Consider the following 23,258-nt stretch of genomic DNA (forward strand, 5'->3'; position numbering starts at 1 on the left):
TTGGTTTTTTTAACTTCCAGTGTTACTAACTCTTACTTTCAAGTGAAAATCAGATTTATTATTCTTACATATGCTTTTACTATATGTACTTGACATACGTATTTGAGTTATATCCTACAATGGCATACTTAAATGAAGAATAACAGGGAAATGGCCTTCACAACCAGGATGTGGTTTGGGCTGTGTGAGGTAACTAGAGTCCATCAAAATGTTAAGCAGTTTCATTTCTCAAGAACGTTACAGAATGTTGCAAAAGTTGGTACATACTTGTCAGGACCTACGAATTTGTAATTTAACTTAGATCCCTAATTCCAAAACAGTTCCAAACTGTGGATTTACCAGCCTGCATCTCTGGTAATGCTCTGGAGCCTTGTCAAAGCAGGTTGCACATGAGAGGGTGCTTAGGCATAAGACTAAGATACAGATTATCTATCAGCTTTTTCATACAAACAGTAAAGTTCAGTACAAAATAATGCTAGCTATGGTAGACAGGCAATGTTTCAATACTTCCATGATATGCTAAAACTGCTGTTTTGTTACAGATGGGAATATGATGTATTTTTACAATTTATATATTTTTTCAGATGTGAAATATATTCAGCAATCAGAAAACCTTTAAACATTAAGCAAGTCACTACCAAATACTAAGATAAGAAATGAACAAGAAATAGATAATCACTGTGTTAAGTATTAAAATATCAAATACTCTATTTTGAGTATGTAAACAAGGTTGTGCCATGACAGGAAGTTCTGCTACCAGCTGCAGGTGGTTTTAGGAGATGATATTTATGTTTATTTTTACTACATAAATGCTGAAGAAGAAACATGTCATAATCCTAGCACTAGTTAAACGTGAGAAAAGCTCTCTCCAGATGGGAAAACTATTATCCTAGTAAAACTTCATAAAAGCCTGAATCCCAAAGGAGGCCAGGTGCCAACCTATTTCTGGAAGTGTTGATTTATACACGTGATTTTCACTTATTAAATTTATTTCAGCAAGAAAACATCTCATTTACATTTTATGTTAAATACAAAATAGCTTAATTGTGCAGATCCAATATGGAATTATTATATCAGTGTTAAACCAGGTGTAGAAATTGTAGGGAGTTGGTTCATGCTTAACAGTATAGCTATAAATTATCAGCCAGCCATTCACTTTAAATCATTATATAGCAAAGCATGTGAGAAAGAACTAACCAATATTGCAGGAGGGCAATTTCTAGCTTGGAAAAAATCATACAGCTTCAAAATACATCTCAGTTTCCAGAAAATTGTTTGTGTGTAAAAGTCCCTTTCCTTCTGGCATGTAACTCCATTATACAATGTTCTGTCAATGAACTCATGAAATTTCACATTTTCTGGAGTCCACGTCAGTGCTACTTTGAGCTCGGATCTTTTCTGTAAAAACAAAGAAGAGAAAACGCTTGCTTGGCAGGCTCTGCTTTTTGCAAGGTCAGCACTCATCTAACTGAAGGATAACCACATTTTAGCTGTGTTTGTAAGACAAAGGAGGGAAGCAAAGTGCGTATTTTCTGCTTCCTTCAGAAATCTTGTCTCACTTAAACTCCCTTCCTCATCCAACCTCAGCCCATTCCAAGGGCAGGTTCACAGAGAGGAAAACAGTGTCCTTCATCTCTGCCATGGTCACATCTTCCCCAGCACAGGCAGGGACCTCAGCACCTCGCGGTGGTCTTACAGAAGACATGGTAATACTCTCTCTATACCACACAACAACTCACCAGCTAAATGTTGAAATCCTGCTGCCACCAAATCTTCATATATATGCTTGACAGGATTCTGATGAGCCAGCAAAATACCGTGTAACCAGATGAGCAACATTCTGTGTCCATGTTCTTTATAACTTTTTTTCCCTACACAATACAAAAGTATTTGTCTGTCATATGCTGAAAACAGTGTTACTTTGTGCTTTTGCACTTCTAGAGTTACAAAAGGTTTTTAAAACCAATTCATTTGCTCTCGCTTCCTTTCTCACCTACAAGCAAAACTAATACTGAGAAATAAAGGTTAAAAATAAAAACACATTTTATCCTAAGGCTAAAAAAAAATGAATCAAATCCTATTACATCGTAAAATTAATTTTTAACTTTCAGTTTTGTGTAACTTATGGAAATATACCCTGGAGTAATAGTAAATGAGTGCAAGTGTGCTGTAGAAGTATCAATTTCCTGGCACTGAGATACCTGAAAACAGAAATTGCAGTTTCAGGGCAGTTAGGAAGCTAGAGTGCAAACAAGGTCTTCCTGGCTCATACAGCTCTCCAGGCCCTCACTTGCAGTACTGCCATGTGTCCTGCAAGACCCTTCCATGCTGCTCCGCTCCTATTTTTGCTTTACAAAGAGAAAGGTTTCTTCAGGCACAAAGGGAGAGCAGGACTGGGCTGTATTCCTACAGCGCTGCTTCCCCAGAGCCAGTGGCAAGCGTTGTATCCATCCACTGCTTGCTTTCATACACCAAATAAAAACAGCACGGCCAGCGTGTATCATCTGTCATACCCACAGAGATTAAAGAGCAGCTCTGTGCCTTAACGTGGTTTATTTAACTTGCATCTATCCATCCAATTAGTTATTGTTACCTGTCCATTGTTCCTCAATAGCTCTAATCTGTTCATCTGTGAACTTCCAGAACAGGGCCAGTTTTTTCCATTCTTGGGGTTTTAACTGATTGTACGCCAGGTTCCAAAGGGAGGAACGAATTTGCTTGGTCTGTATACTGTGATCTTGTTTGAAGGACAAACCGAAGTCTGACCAATCATCACCATGACCTAGATGTGCCTAAAAAAACAAAACAAGTGACTAACGTTGTGGTAAAGGTGGGAACATTTTTCACTCAGGATGCAGTGAACACTGTGTGTGTACAGCCATACGTGACTTTTGGCAGGTGATATGCCCAGTGCAGGTAAATGAACCGTATTTGGATAGAAGTAGAGCTCTTTGGAAGATATCTTAGCATGGATGATGGTTTTATAGTTTTAAGACTGGGAATGACAGAAACAAGGACCTCCTATGTTTGTTGATACGTGTTATTAAGAGCAAAATAAAGCTGCCTCTGGCACTTGATATGTAACAGCAATTAACAGCTGGTAGAAGTTGAGCCCTTCAGCTGTCTGCTTTACAGGCCACATTTTGATCATGGCTGGGGTTCAGCCATGGTTCTTAACTCATTCCTCATGCTGTGTACCATCAGCATGGCACTTGCTCAGGGTGCTCCTGCCTTTGCCCTGTCAGCTCAGCTCGGCTGCAGTGGGTGCCAGCAGTCACCTGGCGGTAGCTGTGCAAGACCCTGGGTTTAGCACACAGACCCCCAGCCAGCAAGGTGTCTGAGCACCAATATGGACGCACACATTGAATCTGGATCTAGTTTTATTGCCTGCACAAGCAAAACCAGATACCTACCAAAACCAAAAATCCAACTAAACAAGAAGCATTTTACCCTCCAGACTGAAAATGATGTTGCTACATATTCATTGGTTACCCGAAACAGGATTGATGGTGTTGCTTTTTTTTTTTCCAGGCATCTCTGCACGAGCCATGCCCAGCAGTGATTTCAGCCCCAGCTGAGTGACACCCAGGAAAAGGCCTGGTTCCTTGTGTAGGTAACTTCAGACTACTTTGATACTGTCCATGCTAGGCCTGCTTCAGATCAGTGTCCAAAGTGAAAAACCTAATCTTTTTCAGGATGGCAAAGCAAGTAGGGTTAATAGGGTTATTAGGGTTATTTCCTAACCTTTTGAGAGCCTTGCAAGGGAAAAAAAAAAAAAAAGCAACACTTAGAACACTAAGTTCAGTAACTAATCATCATCATGTATGCTTGAATCCATTTTTCTTGATGCAGTCACTATCTCATGCTTCCTGACATGTGCAGAGTGAGGTTTATGACAGACCACATGACAGCTTCAGGCTCTCTCCAGTACCGTCTTTCTTTCGTGAGGTTTAAAAACAAACGAATAGAAAACCATCACCACCACAACAAGCACACACAGCAACAAAACAAACAAAAATAAAACTGCTTTTTTCTCCTCCCTTTGCAGCACCACATCTTCTCTTTGCTGTTAATCATGTGTCTAGGCAGCAGCAGTGTGGGACTGTAAGAGCAGCCTTCAAATCTGGTCAAAAACATCCTGGGAAGGGTTGGGTTGTAGCCATAAATAGGAAAAAAGAAAAAGGGGGAAAAAAAGAAAAAAAGAAAACAAAAAAAGGACAAACAAGAGAGAACAAGGTAGCCTTTCACACACATTTGAGTCATGTGCACTTCCTCACAGCAACATGACATTTCCTTTTGTAACTAGAGTGTTGTCATAGCTGATAAGTCAGCTCGATATAATAAAAAGACAGTTGCTACAATAATGGTTTAAAACAGTGTGGTTTCGGACATGGCAACAGCAGCAGAGCAGCTTTATATTCCCTAGCTGTAACAGCTGAGCCCTGCCCTTAGCTTCAGGTAAGGGGACCAAACATATACGTTTCTGTTTCCCAGTGTCTGTTGAGCTCTTGCAGGCAAACCAGCTGCTTTAACAACTTACCTTCTCCTCAGGCAGTTCAGTAAACAATGCCAAAAGGTTAGGAGCATTATGTGCTCGCTGCTATCAGGCTTGTCATATCTTCTCTGGCAACAAGTGACCTCACTTCTGAATTCCCCTTTAAGCCCCTTAAACTATAACGTAACTGACAACTCTGGACTGACAAGTCAAATATGCGCAACACGTGGAGTTCACAGATGTGGTTTTCATCATAATAATTGATCTAGATCTGTGATTTAACAGCACAGTTCCCTGTGACTAAGCATCACCAGTTTGGACACACAGGGCTGGAAGGGGTGTTAAAAGGCCAGCTAATTCATGTGCTCAGGCAGGATCAGGGATGCTCATACCACCCCTGAGAGGCTCCTGCCTAGCCTGGTAGAGCAAACACTGGCAAGCAGGAAGCAGGAATAAGAATCAAGTTACAAACCTGTGAGGCAGCTTAGCAATGAGAGTGAAAGAGCAGTGAAACTCAGAGCTACACCCCAAGACTTGACTGAATTACTTCTGCCAGCCCTGCCAGCTCTGATTCTCACTGAACTACTTGCTTTGCATAAATAAATAGTGTCACCATCTTCCTTCCTCCAGTTCTTCCACAGTGTATGTTAAAATAGACATCTCTTACTGCCTGCAAACAGTATCTGAGATAGCTTGGGGATTTTAAATTGTATTATATCAAAATACAACAAATTTAATCAGTTCTCGGTAAGTTCACATAAACCTGTGGGTCCAAATAAAAACAGAGCAACCCAACACAAGACTAAACTATTTATGGAGCATTAACATGCCCTAAAATTAACTTTCATCAATTAACTTTCATCTTCCTTTGAAATACCTCCCCTTCATCAAGCATAGAGGTATAGCACGTGTTTTGTAGCTCATTGCTATGTCTGTAATTAATGGAATAAATTAATTTTCTGCATATTCTGGATGGCATCAATTAAGACCCTGTGACACGATGAGTCCTGAATTTTCAAAACCCATTTGGGATGAGTCTGACTTTGAGGGCAAGTTTCTAAAGGGTTCCTCACCATAAGCCCGCCTCCAAATACTCCTTTGATTGTAAAGGAGCTAAATTCAGCTCATCTTCTTCGGACACTTACCTGCTATAGGGCACAGGCAGATTCACAGCCAACGGGGGATAGTCAATGCAAGCCAAAACAGTTACTGGCTTCGTCTGACTCTCAGCCCCTTAGAGAGGGCCATCACCAAGCAGCCTGCATTTAAATAATCATGCCAATTTGGGAAAGAAGTTTAGAAACTGAGACAATCTGAGGTCATTCTAAGCCGTGTCGTCACTTCACAGCCCTCTCTGGCTCTTTCCCTGCCTCCTTTCTTGTGGTTAGTAATTAACGCAGGCCAGACAGAAGAGGGAGCTCCCACCGCAGCACTGAGCTTTTCACAGCAAAGTAAAATCAGACACCTGCTCTCCTCCATATTTCAGCCACGGATTTTGCTGTGCCGAAGGACACCGACCTGATGCCGGTGACACAGTTTGCATTTGGGTCAGAATTTCTCTCTCCAACCCTTTGCAATGCATGTGGAGCTCGGTGCAGAAAAATGAAAAAAAAACTGCCTGCAGCTTTACTGCTGGACGGGGATAAAACCTCGACAGGGTAAAGGCTTTCCTGTTCCCAGTCCTTGATTTATCAAGGCCAGTCTTATAGCCTGCCAAAAGGAAACCAGGCAAAAGGCGCGTTAAGATCAGAATCAGCTTTTTCCTTACAATTCCCCTCAGCATAACAAAAAGATCTCTCTTACCTGTTCTGTGGCATAATACCTTTCTGCTTTAATGATCATATCTACAATTAGGGCATAATTGCTCCTTGATGCCACAGCTAGTGCAGTTTTTCCATTCTGGAAGCAGAGAGAGTGAATCAGGACATGATCTCTTATATTTGAGGACAACACAGAAGAAAAACATGAGCTTTGTTTACAGAACCCCATCTTTTTATTTTTATTTTTTCTTCTTCAGCAAAGCATATCTACTACAATTTTATGGCTTCAGTGTGGCTGCAATTAAGGCTCTCCTATGCTTTGCATGAGCTGCATCCCCTGCTTTGGAAATCTGCTACATTAAGAGCAAACCCACATCTTGTCTTGGGCAATAAGAGAATCTGGGTTGCAGAAGGAAAAGGGAGTGTGGGAATGACTTTGTCGTAACAGCTGAAGGCAATGTCTCATGGACAGTGCAGACAACCAAAGGAATAAAAAGCCATTGTTTTAATTCCAGCCCAGATGACTGTTCAGTCCATCTGAGCCTACCTCAATGACCAGCACTTTGGTGTAGAGGCATCTCAGCGGCTTTTCAGGGTTCTCTCTGTAATCATCCATTTTCAGTGGGCTTGCACTGAGTGGAGATGCCTCAGAAATGAATATTCAGGATATGCTCCACAAATCAAGTGTTAGGCATTCCAGAAAGTTAGACCTAAAAGAAGCTAACCCCATTATTGGAAGGCTCAGTAATAAAATAAAATATATTAAAATAAATAAATAAATACATTATAAGTTGTTTCAACCCTCCAGCTATTATAAAATTCCCTGATGGATACCTTTTGAGTTCTCGCTCATGGCTCTTTTCAAGATCACTCTAATTCACCCACTTTTAGGAAAGCATGACACTGGAAGCCATGAATTTTTGTTTCATAAAATCCTTCCAGCACAGGCATAACTAGTAAGCGCAGAGACCAGGGACTGCAACAGCTCCAACCCTGCAAAGCTGTCCTGCGCTCCCTGGGAGGTGGGGCTGGAGGCAGGGGTGCCTCCAGGCTCCTGTGCCACTGTCATCCTGTGTGCATGTGTAGCACGGCAGTTGGGCACACAGGGAGCACTCTCCTGGCTTTCAGTCACTTCCAACCACAATCACACCTGCAGCTGGCAGGAGGGAAGAGCTCCCAAGAGAGTATTCCCGCTTGCAGCTTGCACAGGTGAGTGTGCTCTGCAGGCTGAGGACTCTGGCTGTCAGGGTACAGAGGCATGGGGAACACCGTGTAGTCCAAGCAGGCTCCCCTTTTTCCTGTCTGATGTTCTGTCACAAGGATGGGAACATCTCTGGTGTCTCCATACCAATTCATTGCAAAGGTGGGGCCCCAAACTTCATGTCAGGTTACCAAAAAGTGACACTAGTTTCATAAAGCTTTACTCTTATCAGAACAGCTTTGTACATGGAAATTATTTTTTTAAAGGATTAAATGGATGGATTATGCTCATGGTGTGTTTCATCACATCAGAACTCAAAAAGAGCTCTTGGCCAAAGCCATTCCAGACCTCTACAAGCCGCAGGTAAGGCAGCGTTAAAAGCAGACTTCCTTTGAAACAGCTAACTTTTGGCTGCACTCGTTTTATGAAGGATGACTGGAAACATGTGTTTCCTGTATCTTTGGGAAGATATTATTGGGAAGAATATAGAGCAAAACATAAAGCTACATAATCTTTGCATATGTGAGGAGTGTCATCTACCTTGTCCATGGTCTTGAGGTCACAGCCTGCCTTCAGCAGCATTTCCACCAGCTCCACATTGCCAAGATCAGCCGCCAGATGCAGAGGAGTTTCCTGCCTCTGAAATTAATAACAGCAAATAAATACAATAAAACAAAGTCCCCATAGGGGAAAAAAAAATGCATACAATCTGAATCTACAGAAGACTCAAAACAAGAGATGGCCCTGGCTAGAAAATACTGAAGAGAACGAAAACATTTAACTTTCCACTGATCTAACTACCGGCTTTGTTTCGGGCAAACAAGAAAGCATCTGGGATCTCTGCAGGAAAAACAGACAAGAGCTCCAGCTGGGTCAGGACAAAGCTGCTGTTATGCACCTCTAACAGATTGTAATGTGAGGAGTACTTGCTCTACCCTCTTAAAGCAAGGTGCTTTGGATAGAGTGATTCATGCAAGTGCCAACTGCCATGCTATCCTCTCAAGTAATCTCTCCGTGCTGAAATTCATGCAAAAACAACTGGACTACCTTGATTTTCAACAGCACATTGTGCCACAGTCCATGACAGGGTTTCTTAGCCAGCCCTGCCACAATATGATCATATGGAGTGTGCAGTGAACCTTAAACCACAATAAAATAAAATGAAACAAAACAAAACAGAACAAACTTTGCAAAAGACCAAACTATTAACATAAAGTACAGCTGAAGGAACATTCTGTTTCAAGTCTAATCTTTTGGCCTGAAATTAGGGTTGTGTGGTCTTTATACAGCTTCGTTTACCCAAATAAAACCCATTTATTTACCTTTCTACAGAATGTCGGTAAGAAACTAGCAGCAAGTGCCCTGGAGAGTTTAGCAGTCTATTAATAAAAATGCATTTCCTATTCACTAAGAAGTGTTTGCCTCTTACTCTTTTCTTTTACTATTTGCACTTACAGGAAAGTATTCCAGATGTCTATGGGTGTAATGCAGCAGCAAATATGATATGTTGTCTTTTGTGGGAACCTTGTGTAGCTGGACCTGTCCCTTAGCACGTTTGACGTGATACAGCATCCTTTTTACATTGAAGGTTTTGTGACTGCCCTAGTTTCAGCTGGGATGGAGTTAACTTTCTTCCTAGTAGCTGGTACGGTGCTGTTTAAGGTGAGAGTAATACTGCTAACATGCTGATGTTTCAGGTGTTGCTGAGCGGTGCTTACGTCAAGTCAAGGCCTTCTCAGCTCCTCATGCTGCCCTGCCAGTGAGGAGTCTGGGGGTGCACAAGGAGCTGGGAGAAAGGAGAAGCTGGTTGGAGAAGTCTTTTCACCTTTAGAGAAGTATTAAATCTCACCTTAACTTCAGTGTGGTAGAGCCAAGCACTGTGACCTTACACGCCAAGAGAGCCAGCCACAAGGGTTCCACATAAAGTCTCACAGAAGCTCTTTTGGGAATACACATGACCTCCTAAATTAATCTTCAGCAGTTAAATGCACCATGAGTTGGGACAAATTACAGATTCCTTGGAGGATATTTCTGGCTAGCACGGCAGAAAGCATCCCTGTCTGTCAGGTGGGAGGCGGGCTATGCCTCAAGTGGGCCTCAGCAGCCCTGGTGGGACAGTCGCTCTCTGTCTCTTCCAAGGCCTTTGGGCAGCAGCCCAACAGGAACATGCCAGGCCTCAGCACAGCATCAGAAGTCCCTGTGTTTCACTGGGGCAGGCAGGGCTCCCCTCCTTCTAACAGGCATAGGGTCAGTGGGACTATGTGCCCATTCAGGCAGGAAACCCCAAGCTATGGGTGACAAGAATGGCCTGGGGCAGCTGCCCAGCTCCTCCAAGCAGCCTGCCGCCCACTGATCTGCTGCCCAGGGACATGTTCCAGGTGGCATTCCCAATGAGTTGTGTAACCTTACAAACAATAATCAGAATCACTACACACACACACACCAGTGCAAACAGTCTGATTATGCAAGGATAATCAAGGAACCAAGAGGCCTTATAAGAGGGGTGGAAAGACTTATTTTCCTGGAGGACAGGAAAGGTAGGTGTCATTCTTTTCTCTCTCCACAAAACATCTCTCAGAAGAGAAAAGGGGAAAAGATGTAATTGCTGATTTTCTTCATGAGATGGTTCTCAGAGCATGGGGACAGCAGCTGTGAAGGGCCCAATACCACATTAAGCTCAAGGCCAGTGCCTTTGTCATAGCTCCCCCAGGCAAAGCAGAGTAGTAAACAACACACAAAGAACAAAAACTGAAAACAAGCTGACAAGGGATCAAGCACAGAAACATGTGAGGGAGTGTGTAAATTGGCAGCCAAATACATTGGCATCAGCCAGTGGATTAGTAGAGAGGAAGGCATCCAGAATCTGAGGGGATTCATAGTTGGTGGCAGTCTACAGAGTCATGGACAACAACCTCCAGATGCAGTGCAGAAGTGTCCCACAATCCATGAGAGTGGGCAGACATGCAAATATGGAGAACTTCTCTCCCTCCACGGCGGGGGCCACTAGGCTGTGGATCAGCCAAGTGGCCAAGTGCCATGCACCCATGTCCCTGCCTGCAGGAAAACGGGCACTCACGTCCCTGGGTGGGCTCGAACCACCAGCCTTTCGGTTAACAGCCGAACGCGCTGACCGATTGCGCCACAGAGACCTGTGATGTCTCTCCTGAGGGTGATGCTGTGGGGACGGGAGGACACGCAGAATCACAGATATTGCCTCAGCCACCTTGGGTCATCCACCTGGCTGTGTCCCCTCCCTCCTCCTGGGCATCCCAGCCTCCCCGCTGCAGGGCAGAGCGAGGAGCAGAGAAAGTCCTGATGCTGTGCAAGCACTGCTCAGTGACAGCTAAAACACTGCTGGGTTATCAACGTTGTTTTGGCCACAAATCCAAAACGTGCATTATGTGGGCTGCTATGAAGACCTTTAACTCCATCCCAGCCAGACCCAGCACACAGAGAGCAACATACATCCAAAGAGCAGAGTAATGCTCCATCTTCCATTAGGGAGCTCTGATTGTTCTTTCAGTGCACTAATCTTCATAGGATTTCATGGTTTCTTAATGAGAAAGGCTGGAGGGAATCTCACAAATCTAGAATGACATAGCTAGATCTGTCTAGAACTGCTATTAACTAACAGATCCTGAGCTGACCAAGCTTGTGTGCACTGTACTAGTTTTCAGTTGGATAACTTGAGGTTATGAGAGCCTGAAAGCCTGCCAGAGGTCTCTCTCTGTGTATACCTTAGGAAAAGTGCACTTGTCAGAGTTATTGTGAGGGGAAAAAAGAGATCTGCCAGACCACTGACAGTGTGCACTGTGCTTACCTCTAATATCAGGTTAGAGACATTGCTGTCATGTTTTATGCATGAGTCATACCACTTGAACAATAAATTAATCCAAATATTTTCCGAGTATATAACATTTTGCTGTCTGTACCTGCAAAAATGCTACTAGCACAGCATGTACCAGTGACTAAAACATATGTACACACACAGAAATATAAAGGGGAAACTGCCTCTTCCTTTCCGGTTTTGTTTTTTTTTGTTGTTGTTGTTTTATTTTGGGAGTTTTGTTTTGTACCTTGAGCTCATGAGGAAAAAAAATGGGGGGGGGGGGGGGGGGGGAGCAAAATCCACATAATCTCCTCTTTAGCAGTGAAGTTATTATTAATTCCCAGTTTTTCTTACATGATTTAAGAGGTTTATATCATGATTAGCATCCAAGAGTGTTTTTACTACCGGCAGATGATTATTGATGACTGCTAAATGGAGCGGAGAATTCTTCTGCTGTGGAGGGAAAGCAACAAGCTTAGATGATTAGGTGCATTTATTAGAAGTCCATTCAAGCAAGGAAGAGTTTCCTGCTAAAACCCAAGCTTGCCGACGGGACGCAGGGCGTGCTCCTGCAGAGCCACAGGGCTGCAGACAAGGCACACCGGGGGCGCGCAGCAGTGCCAGAGGCCCCGCTACGAGCATCCCTCTGCTGCTCCTGCCACAGCTGCAGCAGCTGGTGAGCAAACACCACAGAGGAAGCTGCAGCTGCTGAGAGCAGCATGCACAGCAGCGTGCTGCCACGTACAATTGCAGCAAGGCATTGTACACATCCATATTGCGCTGCGCTGCTGGCCTCAGCTGAGAGCGAGGAGTTTGGTGCAATGTTTGTGTTCCCTCAGAAAACTGGGTTTGCCCTTGTTTGAACAGGCTGGAGATAGAATAATTCTGAGTTGAGCACGCAGCTGTCAAAATCCACTTTCCAGGAATAAACTCCTGTAGCATACTGCTACTGTAGATATCCTTCATAATAACCTGGCTTGCTGTAGCAATTATAAAAAACAAGTTATAGCTAGAAAGAAATTAAGTTTTTATATGAGTGATTATTCATGAAAATAACTGGGGCACAGGTCCAACACCAGTCACTATTCAACCAGCAGATTGGCAAGATCACTTTGCTTGTTGTACCTGTGACTCATCAGTTTCTGTTAAATACAGCTAAAAAATAATTCCATACCAGTGCCAGACACCAGCTCATTAATCTTTACAAACCACAACCATTTCTTTGGGGCTACAGAAAAATAAATAAAGCTCGCACACAGTGCTGCACTGGAAACATTTCCAAAACCTCAGTTACAGTTTTACGAGTTGTTTCAGCTACAGAAAGCCAATGAGAACTACCAGTGCAAAAACAGATTGATCTTTAAAATAAATCATCTCAGTCACATTACACAACAGGCAAAATACAGTAAAAATAATGAACTACTCGGCCTTATTCAGTATCTGAATTCTCAAGGAAGTCCATAAAGACAGGGCACGCTGAGGAACAGCAGGAAAGTTGTATTGATACACACTCACCTCAGGTTTAGGGACTAGATCAATATTCTTATCAATAAGAAAAGTAACCAAAGATAGATGTCCATTCTGAATTGCAATTTGTAATGCACTGCTGTTGTTCTGAAAGAAATGTTATTGACAAGAAATGTTGTTTGTTGTTGGGAAAAATAAATAAACAGTACTGAAGACAGCTACCAATACAGAATAACCTTTTATTTACATTAGTGTTATTATCCTCCTGTCCACACCTGCAAAAAAGGCCTCCCTTTGATAAAATGATGTAAATGTATGAAGTAGGCCACCAGTTACAGCTACATGTTTTTGTAAACACTGAAGGACCTTCCTGTTGTTACCACAATGCAACAAATATGCTGAAAACATCAGTACTCCATGGTCCTTTTCAATCTTTATTGGCAAAGAGCTAATTCAGCATTGTCAGCTTCGTTGGGGGCATGGACTACAACAATCCCAATGTATCTCCTAGTCTGTTAGTTCAGTTTGACTTTTAACAAGCCATTACAGTCACATAACACATTAAGAAAAAAATCAGCAGAAAATGTTCTCTTAATAATTCTGCTAAAACAAACAAGCTCTCACTCTGCTGGAATCACAGGCATTGCTGCAAATTCTTGCAACAGGCATGCCAGGGCCATTTAACACATCTGAGCCGGACTGGAGTTCAGGAACCAGATGTGGGGAACAGATTTGTCATCAGTTCAGGCGTATAAGCTGCCAAAAATGAGGCTTTTCAATTACCCTACATGGTTACATTTCCTAACCATATGTTTTACTATTCAACAGACAGTAAATAAAAAAGGCCAATATTATTCTGTCAAACATATCTATGCTAGATTTTTTCCACAATTAACATTCTTTGCATTCCCAATTCTATATACAAATATATATATATGTATGTATATGTACACACACTATTTTATAAAAATAAGCAGAGCAAATACACTGTGAGTACACACAGAAGAGAGAAGACAAAGCCATTCCCACAGCCCAGGGTGTGCCAGCAGCAGTGTGCTGAAGGGATTTTTTGTACATACATGAGTTAAAATGTTGATGTCACTCCCTGCTTCCAGTAACAGCTCAGCACATTTTTCATGACCGCCTTCAACAGACAAGTAAAATGGCGTTTCTCCATTCTAGGGAAAAAAAAAACAAAACAAAACAAAACAAAAAAAAAAACCTGTTCCAATTTAATCCATGTAGTTATAAAGATTATAAAAGTATGACAGTACACAGGTTATCTTTATCAGACTCATCCACCTCAATAAAAGAGGGGAGATGGTCCCAAGAGAGCATAACCTGAATGCTCCCAAGTCAACACTTCAATGAAATGGCAACGCACCAGCAATTAAGTGATGGGTGACAATTATGTTGATATACATAAAGCAAAGTGTAAAATACAGATAACTGTTTCACCTGTCTTGGTTGTTCTCCTTTCAGAGAATATTACAATCAACAGGAACAGAAACAAAGATTCTGGGAATCAATAGCTGCCCTTCAACTTCAGCCAGCATCACTACCGTGTTAGCAGACACTATAGGCGCTGGTCTCTGCCAGTGTAGTGCCATGGCTTTCTAACTGATTCCCATCTCACATTCTGCCTACAAGGAGCACTTTTAATAAAAATAATTCTGCTGCATATTTATTTCAAACCTCCTCACAAGCCAAAAGTCTCCATGTCTCCACAGCAGGTCTCTAAAATAAGCTACTTCTGTGTAAATGATCTGCACAAGGATCTAATCCCTGTTTCTGGACTAAAACAGACAAAGGTTTACAGAAAATCACTCCAGTGCTTCAACATTCACAGAAACATTTATATCTCCTGATCTTTCCTTGCTTGAACTTCTACCACCATCATTTCAGTAAAAATTAATTTATTGTAATATATAGCTCATGGTGGGATAAGAGAGACCTGGTTATCCACAGAAAGTAACATCTCCAGCTGGACAGATAGGTGACACCACTAGCCATGGCACAGCAGGGACACAAGCAGCACAAGCTTTATGTGCAGAAATAACACATTTAATTGGTCAAATATTGGAAAAAAGGAGGGCTTCACATTTCAAAAGAATTCCTGTGCCTCAACTTTGGACAGCTGGAAAAAAAAAAAAAAAAAGAGAACCCCTCTGCCCATAAGCTTTTTGCTGAAAAAGGAAGAGGAGAGCCTTAGCAAGGAGTGGATATACCTTACTCCTTTCTTCTGCTGGACCATTTCCTTCTATAAATAAATAGGGGATGCAAAATGGAGAGGAGGTCATTGCATGAGGAACAGAGGACAGAGCAAGAGACATTGAAGAAGCTATTGGATCTGAATTTATTGGAGGAGGGACAATGAAACAGGACACGAACACGCTAGGAAAGCAGCAGAACTAATGAAGTTTATTCAGTGGAAAAAAATTATTTTAAAGTGTTATTTGTGATTGTTTTTTTCAAATCTCTAACTTTACTTCCTTCAGTAATTTGTGTCCTCACCTGATTGAGGTCATTTATTTCCTCCCACTGTTTGAGCAGAATTTCTACGACTTCACTGTGTCCATTTTTGGCTGCTAGATGCAAGGCGGTGTTTCCCTCCTTGAAATTAGAATGTCAAAGAAGACATTTTAGAACACAGAATAAACCCAAAATGTTAAGGACAACATGCACTTAAACCAAGCCATTTGTTCTTCTGTCTCTCTCTTATGTACAAGGCAGCGGTGGCAAACCTACAGCATGTTTCAAGAGCCAGGCCTATTTGAAAAGAGCATTTTCCCATGCACATAGTTGTGACCTTGCTGGTCTGGATGGTTGCTTATGCTCTGAAAACTGCAGTGCATTACTAGCAAATAAATAAATAAATAAATAAATAAATAAATAAATAAATTCTTAACTTTTAAAGAATGAATCAGAAGAAAACTTTGGGCACTCTTTCCAACTTCAACAGGGACTATGCCAAGTCCCCAGAAGTATTGACTTACAGATTAATAGGCAAAACCTAAGTAAGTATATATAATGCTGTTGTCATGGCTTTGACATCAATGTAGCAATCTTCAATCCTCTTCACCACAAGCATGATTCTTCATTAGCTAGGTGAGAAAAATGTGGCATACCAGTAAGCAAATAGACGTGAAGGGCAATCTAAATGATTATCAGGAACTGCAGAAGCTTCTGAGCTAAAAGACAGCGCTAGCATAAGAACAAGCGTAAAACTGGCTACAGACGAACTGAAGATGGAAATTAGGAGAAGGATCCCGACCTTCCAAGAAAGGAGATTCCAGAACAGCTTTTCAATCACATTGTTAGTGGGGAAAAAATCCAAATCTCTTTTACAAAAAAAGTATGTTTGTTAAGGGATGGATACAGCTGCTTTTAGTGACCCAAGAGTGGAGTTTCAGTCCTGTCTTGTTACCTTCCCACTCTGTAGGATCACAGCGTTTGCCTCCCATCACTGCTGCTCTACACATTCAGCCTGCTAGCTGTCTGGGACAAGGCAGTCTTTTAACCTTTGCTAGTAGACTGCTTAGCACAGCAGAGATCTGGGTTGAAATGCAGCATTTAATATATTACCAGAAGACCAAAATGACAGCATGACTTTCTGAATGCTTGTTTACATGGCTCTATGAACACGATTTCTGACCTTTTCACTTTTTTTTATATATTTGTCCTTGCAATGCCTCAGAGGCAGAGAAACACCAATGTGCTCATTCCACTAATAGCGACGTAAGGAATAAAGAAATTTAAAGGTGGAGTTTGAAAGTTAGTAAGACACCTTGAAATGTAGAGTCAAAAGCAAAGTCAATTAGATTCAGGCATTTAGGCACTCCTGAAAAATCCCCACACGTTTATTTGCCTTCTGAAGTACTTAAATACCTCTGAAAAGTTAGTCACGCAGGACTCAGCAGTGGCACACAGACACAGCTAAGTGAAGAAAATGGAAAACCTGATGTCCCAGTACAGAGGCTGGCACCTTCACCTCCAGACTTTCCCTTTTCTTCCAACAGGCAACATACGCCAGTCTTGCTTTACATGAATAATTAATGCATACAGAAAAGGCTTCTGGCAACGGGACCAGAAGTTCCACTGTCTTCCCTTAATTACTGAAAAATCATCATCCTTGTGTCGTTGATGGTCCAATGTATATCACTGCCAGCACAACGGCACCTGCACAGCTTATTCACATTGCTGGGTTGTGCAGTAACTACACTGAAACAAAGTAATCTCTCCTAAGCACAAAAAGAAAGCATTACCTGATCTTTTTCAGATGTGAACAGCTTTAGAGCAATCAAGTTATTTATCATGTCAACATGGCCTTTTTCAGATGCCAGAAGAAAGGGCTTTCTACCTCTCTAGAAAACAATCATGGAAAGAAACAGAATTATTGAAAGCTTCCAGTTACCAGATATACGACATATATATGTGCATGTTATTCTCATAAACATTTATATATAATAATGACCAAGTTCATCAGCAGAAAAGTATGTATATATGAGAAAAGCAAGAATTTTTAAAAAGCAAAATTTTGTAGTGCAAAAAAATCCCACCAAATTATACATCTTGTGTGTCCTGAAGAAAATATTTGAAAACTGATTGGAAATGGTAACAAATGAGGTATAAAGATTGCTCAAAATATTTAATTCTTAATTATTCATGATATTAAACTATACATCAAAAGGACTGTTTTGTTAAATGTCTGAAGATGCTCAGAAGCGGGCACTAATAATTTATTTTCATGGCTTAACATACTTGATCTGAATTCTGCAAGCACAGACCACAACAGCTGCATCTCAGAAACTTCATCCAGGAGATCTGAATTTAATGCTGTACATTGTCTTTTGTTGTTTTTGTTTGTAGGTACTAAAAAAAAAGAAACAAACCAACCTTATCCAACTATTCTTATCCAACTATTTACAACTCAATGGTGGAAAGTTATCCTGGCACAATAATACCACTGGTCAGATGGTGAGACCATCTAACCAGTTGTCAAAGGCTACCTGATAGTGGCCTGTTTTAAAAAACTAATAAAAAAAATGCAAGAAAATATAACATAATTTTGATATAGCCTCAATATAGAGAAGACTCCTTGAAGGCCTAAAGCACAGAGGTTTGTTTTGTTAAATAAACTCTTCTCAATATCAGCCTCGTCACGTGCAGACAGAATTCAGTCAATACAAATAAAGGCTCTAAAAGAGCATGGGGAAGAGTTGCTCTTTTGGTGACAGATCCTATGAGAATATTTTTTCCTCCTGTAAAGATACGATACCCTACCTAGCTAAGCAAGCCTTCAAAGCGAGATCCCAACAGAGTGGGAAGGAAAAATGCAGGCATGGCAAAGCACGATGACGACAAGGCCCTGGCACTGTTGAAGTGTTGAAGCAGCCCTGTAGGAAGGCTGCATGTGGCTTATACTCCACTGGTGGAAGAAGCCTGCATTGTCAGCAATGGACAAAACCGACCCACTAGTACTGAACCCATCCAGTTCCTGGTACCTCTGCCAGGTATTGTAAAAATGGCAGCCACATCTATGGGCAGGGTGCACAGGGAGATACCAGAGGAAACATGAGAGGATGCACAGGTGGAGACGTGAGAGGATGCAGGGGAGGAGATGCAGGGGGACACACACCCCCAGAGAGTGGGTGCTCATGGAGGAACCCTGGGCCAGAGCAGAGAAAAAAAGAAATAAGATCAGCAAAAAGAAAACCACTGTGGACAGACCCCAACCCCCTCTGCCTCCCATCACCTCACCAATGGGCCTGCGCAAAGGGAAGCAAGGGAGGGGAGGCCTCTAGAGCTCACCTCAGGCAGGCAAGCAGGGAGGAAAGGTCTTTTCTCCACGTGCCTGTCAGGCAGTTTGTCACACTTGTTTCTCAGTACCCAAATCAGTAATTAAATGTTTATGCAAGTCATAATAAATTTAATTTTGTTGCAACTCCCAAACCAAGATTGTTTTGCCCACAACAGATGCCTCACAACATTGAAGGAATAAACAGGGAAAACAACAAACAAACAACAACAACAACAACAACAAAAAAACATATTGTACCCCATCAGGCTTGTTCAAGTCAGTCAGATGAAGATCTTGGAGAAAATAATCAACTATTTTAACACTGTTGTTCTGGGCTGCAAAGTGTAGTGCATTCATTCCTTCCTGAAAAACCACAAGCAACTCTGTAAGAACGGGTTTGACTTTTTCCCAACACTAACATGTTTACAGTTGATAAAAATTTGTCATCAACACACCTCATTCTTAGCCTTTTGATCAACGCCTGCTTTAACTAATTTTCGCATTACATCCAGATTTCCAGTCCAAGCTGCAAGATGAATCACTGTCAGGCCATGCTTTAAATAAAATGAAAAAGTCAGAAATTACCACCAAAATACATCCTGCCAAATTTATTCAATCTTTTTGATCAATTCAGTGTACAAGCGGGGTCTGCTCCACAGGCACTAGAACATCAGCATTACCACCTGGCAGTGTGAGTGGGGTTCATCTCACTTAAATTACACTAGAGGCTTAGGCTCCCCCTCTCCCTGACCGAAGGCCTGGCATCTCTAGACAAGGATTTATCCTGTTCTAGGAAGGAGGGGTGAAACACTACCCCAAAATGTCTCTCTCTACCCCAAAATTTTCTCTTCACAAACTGTGTGATGACCTGAGGGAGTCAGTTCTGGGCACAGTGAATTACATTTTGGGTTATAACGTGAAACAACTGTATTTCCATGAGTCACTATGATTTTCCAGTTAGCTCTCTTCTTAGAGGTTTCTTTTCTTCTCCCAAAATTCTCTTAAGAGTTTTTCTTCTTCGCAGTATGCTCATTCTATTTCTTGTCAACTACAATATCAATCTGACTGCCAAAAAGTACATGAATCACCATCAAATATAACATCTATTGTCATAATAATTAAACTCTGTGTGCTAAATATAATGGAGTATTTCCAATAATGTTTGAATAAAAATGATTAACAACAACTAGGAATTTAAAAGAGCCAATAATTAAAAGGCAATCCTTAATTAGAATAAGATTCTGAGTGTTTAACAGAACCCCAGCACTGGGAGGAAAGTTTATGTTCCCAAGCTGGCTTCAATGCAACCTACCCAGCTATTAAAAATAATAATAATAATAATGCTCGGAATCACCTTAATGCCTGAGCGAATCTGAAAAATAATTTGCCATGAAGAAATGAGCAGGGCTTTCCTTCTGTGTGGGACACTCACTGGCCAGGCGGTGCAGGACAATGCTCCCAAATGGAACAGGGATAAACAGTGGGTGGCTTTCCTACACTGCAAGTGAACACCGAGGCCAGAAGCTGCCAGCTACTGGCACGGACAGGTCTCTCTCGTCTGATTTTCATTCCAACAGAAAATAACAATGACGAAACTTTCTCCCTCCCACTGGTTCCTCCAGCATGGAATTTGTCTTTTTTTTTTTTTTTTTTTTAATAAATAAATACTGCAGCATATGGTGGATAAGAAGAGAGAAGCAAGTGGGGTGTGTGTGTATGTAAATGATTAATCCATTTTCATTACTCAGGATGAAATATATGTGTAACTCATATTATATAAGAACTAAACAAATGGCTTCTCTGGAAACAAATTACAGTTCACTGGAAAACTCCTAGCTTGAATAACCTGTTTATTAATAAGAGCATACTTTTGGTCACGGCATCTGAATAAAACCCTGTGCTGCGAATCGCCATCTGGCCCAGCCAAATTAGCCATAAACTGCTCAGCTCTGAAAGTCTTGGAGGCTGCAGAGTAGCCGACAGTTTTGCTTTATGCTGCTTACAGCAGAAAGGGGGAAGGGCACACAAGCAGTCACTTTCTGATCTCCCAGTTATCTCTGGGTCTAATTTTTACTTATAGTGATTACTTTCATATACAAGTAGCCAATGATTAATATGTAGCTACCACAGAGACCGGGTGTTTGTGCAACAACCCTTGTTCTTACACATACATTCGATATTGCCAGTGGTCTGGGCAATGTTTTTTACACCAATGATGTGTTTTATTTTTTTTTTTCATTCAAATGTATGCAGTCTTGAAAAACAGAAGTATTTACGGCAACCACCTAACTTTGCAAAATGCAGGCCGTAAAGGAAATATTTCCCTTTATGTTTCCCCTAAGGTGTTGCTACACTCCGTGAATCCAGACATGTAGAACAGCTCACCTGATCTGCCATATCGAGTCTAGCTTTGTGATGGAGAAGAAAATCCACTGCAGATGTATGGCTTCTTGCGACAGCAAAATGCAATGCTGTGCGCTTCAGCTGAAATAAGAAAAGTTTTGGTTGTCAGATACACAAAACAGCTCTTTTCCTAATGCAAACGTCATGATTTCTGAATTTTCTGATTATTAATCAAATTCTCTGTTTAATATATACATACATTTGCATATTTCCCCTGTAACTTGTTCTTTGTCTGTATTTCTGTTGCCTTGGAGAGAATTTAGGCATTGATCATAAAGATTTTGTGCAGAACCCGAACAGTTTAGTTACAGAGTTATTGTATGTACCAAAAGAATCCCTTCACTGAAATGCGCTGTCAAAGTGGGATTAAGTAATCACACACTGCCTAGAGGAGACGCACGTATTGCCAGAAGCACCCATGTGTACTATTTTATTATATAGTTGGATTTGAAACCGTTGAGGACTAAATTTACACAATTATATTTGCTTTTCACATCCTCCTCACATTTTACTGTATCTCTGCAACACATAATGAGGTTCCTCTCTCAATATTGAGTCACCTTCCCAGGCTGAGCCATTATCTATGCAAATGAAAGCTTCCACCTTGTGAACAGTGAGTAATTTTAAACAGATGAAACAGCTCAAGGCTTACCAGAAACATTTAATTATTTTTTCATTAAGGTAACTGATGGTGTGAATCTAAAAGAGATTGGTTAAAATGAAGTAAACCTTGGTGGAAACAGTTTCAGTTATAATTAAAGTGACCATAATTAGATTTAACATAATTCACTGAGAATTTTCATATGTGACATAAGCGTTTAACTTTAAAAGTCAGTTTGTATTTGTTCTGTTGTGCTTCTATGCAGATAAGCTGACGGATTCATTTATAACTCTAAATGTACAGCTATATGAATTAAAAACATAAACAGGTGGGATTTATGCCAAGAAAAAATGCTTGCATAGAATATTTTTATCAGCAAAACTTAGCTTTTGGCAGCCTTACTTATTTGGCTTGGAAATACACTGCTTGGAAAAATCAACATAAATGCAAGAGCTGCTCTGCCAGTATAAGCTAAGTCCCTGCTAGGAGCATCAGTCAATGCAAAATATCCAAGCAGATACACTAGCAAATATAATATTTTAGACCTGATTTAAGGATGAGAGAGTAAAGACTCAGACTGTTGGACTGGAAATATATTTAGTTTAATTTCCCAAATTCTGCAAAATAGTAAGGAAGCAAGAATATTTTGAGTGACTGGGCTCCATGGTCACCTGCTATGTATTTATAGAGGTATGCAATTAATTGGTACATGGTCACTGTTCAAGATAAGTCTACTCAAAATAAATCTTTGTCTCCATCTCTTTTTCACAAACAAAACAAGGAATGCAGCTTGATTTTCTTCTTGATTCCCCAGTGGGGAAAAATGCACGTAAGCATAGGAAGCAATGTTTTTGCTTCTACGAGTAAAGTAATGTTAGGATGTTCATGAGCAAGGGATTTATACATAGCCACTGAGAGCAAACTGTTCTCCTCAACTCCCACGTAAAATACTGAGATCTCTGTGTTGTTGTCCAGCTACCTCTGATGCACAGCACTCCAGTTACTGTGAAATGTGTGTCCTCAGACTTCGGAGCTGATATCAGCTAAGAAATGCATTCTTGTCTATTTATGGCAAATCTGAAACCTGATCTCAGTGCGACGCCAGAAGCTGTGGTAGAACGCTTCTGTGGTTCCATGCACACTGGGCAGTAACACTTCACACCAGCATTTGAAGTTTGTAATGTTAGCAGCACAATTTCATTCTCAAAGTGACTGTGAGGTTAAGTTCTCCCCTTCTGAAAGATGGGGAAACCCAAGGAATTAATTACACAAGAAGGCAGGCAGTAATAGAGCATGGGCCACGATTCAGAGGCCCTTAGGTCCTAATTTTATGCACAGCCTACTGGCTAAATTCAAAAACCTGTGAGTTATGCTGCATGAAGTCCTACAGTCCATACTGGACACATGAAACACTGCTTAGTCATCTTCAGGATGGGGACTCACTCAGCTCTAGCTAGCTGGGCTTCCACTATGCAACCCCCTGAGCATTGCATTTTGGACACTTCATACTCACAGTATCTACAGCATTTATATTAACACTCTTTTTAAACAGCTTTTCCATGGTTTCCAAATTGTTCATTTTAGCAGCACGTTGAAATTCTCTTTCATCTGGCAATACTGTATAGACATTAAAAAAAAAAAAAAAAGTATTACTAAAAAAGTAGCCTTAACAAACTTAAAGGACAGATACTGTTCTTACTTT

At 41.2% G+C, this 23,258-nt stretch overlaps 1 protein-coding gene and 1 non-coding gene across 3 annotated transcripts in view; both read right to left on the minus strand.

The window, feature by feature from the left end:
* Positions 1-109: 109 nt before the first annotated feature.
* Positions 110-23,258, minus strand: part of ANKDD1B (ankyrin repeat and death domain containing 1B) — a 30,264-nt gene continuing 7,115 nt past the window's right edge. The window contains exons 2-15 of one of the 2 annotated variants that reach the window (XM_048053672.2): positions 23,070-23,173; positions 20,938-21,036; positions 19,008-19,106; positions 18,811-18,915; positions 17,018-17,116; positions 15,267-15,365; positions 13,832-13,930; positions 12,801-12,899; positions 11,640-11,738; positions 7,997-8,095; positions 6,299-6,394; positions 2,594-2,792; positions 1,740-1,871; positions 110-1,398 (exon numbers count right to left, since the gene is read on the minus strand). In XM_048053672.2, the coding sequence (XP_047909629.2) occupies positions 1,340-1,398; positions 1,740-1,871; positions 2,594-2,792; positions 6,299-6,394; positions 7,997-8,095; positions 11,640-11,738; positions 12,801-12,899; positions 13,832-13,930; positions 15,267-15,365; positions 17,018-17,116; positions 18,811-18,915; positions 19,008-19,106; positions 20,938-21,036; positions 23,070-23,173 (1,487 nt within the window). In that variant the 3' untranslated portion in view covers positions 110-1,339. The remainder of the gene's footprint in view (positions 1,399-1,739; positions 1,872-2,593; positions 2,793-6,298; positions 6,395-7,996; positions 8,096-11,639; positions 11,739-12,800; positions 12,900-13,831; positions 13,931-15,266; positions 15,366-17,017; positions 17,117-18,810; positions 18,916-19,007; positions 19,107-20,937; positions 21,037-23,069; positions 23,174-23,258) is intronic. The other variant, XM_066988410.1, reaches the window with a different exon arrangement.
* On the minus strand, positions 10,532-10,605 carry TRNAN-GUU (transfer RNA asparagine (anticodon GUU)). The gene has a single exon. It is a non-coding gene; the product is annotated as a tRNA-Asn (tRNA).

Source organism: Anser cygnoides, chromosome Z (assembly GCF_040182565.1).
Source record: "Anser cygnoides isolate HZ-2024a breed goose chromosome Z, Taihu_goose_T2T_genome, whole genome shotgun sequence".
NCBI lineage: Eukaryota > Metazoa > Chordata > Aves > Anseriformes > Anatidae > Anser > Anser cygnoides.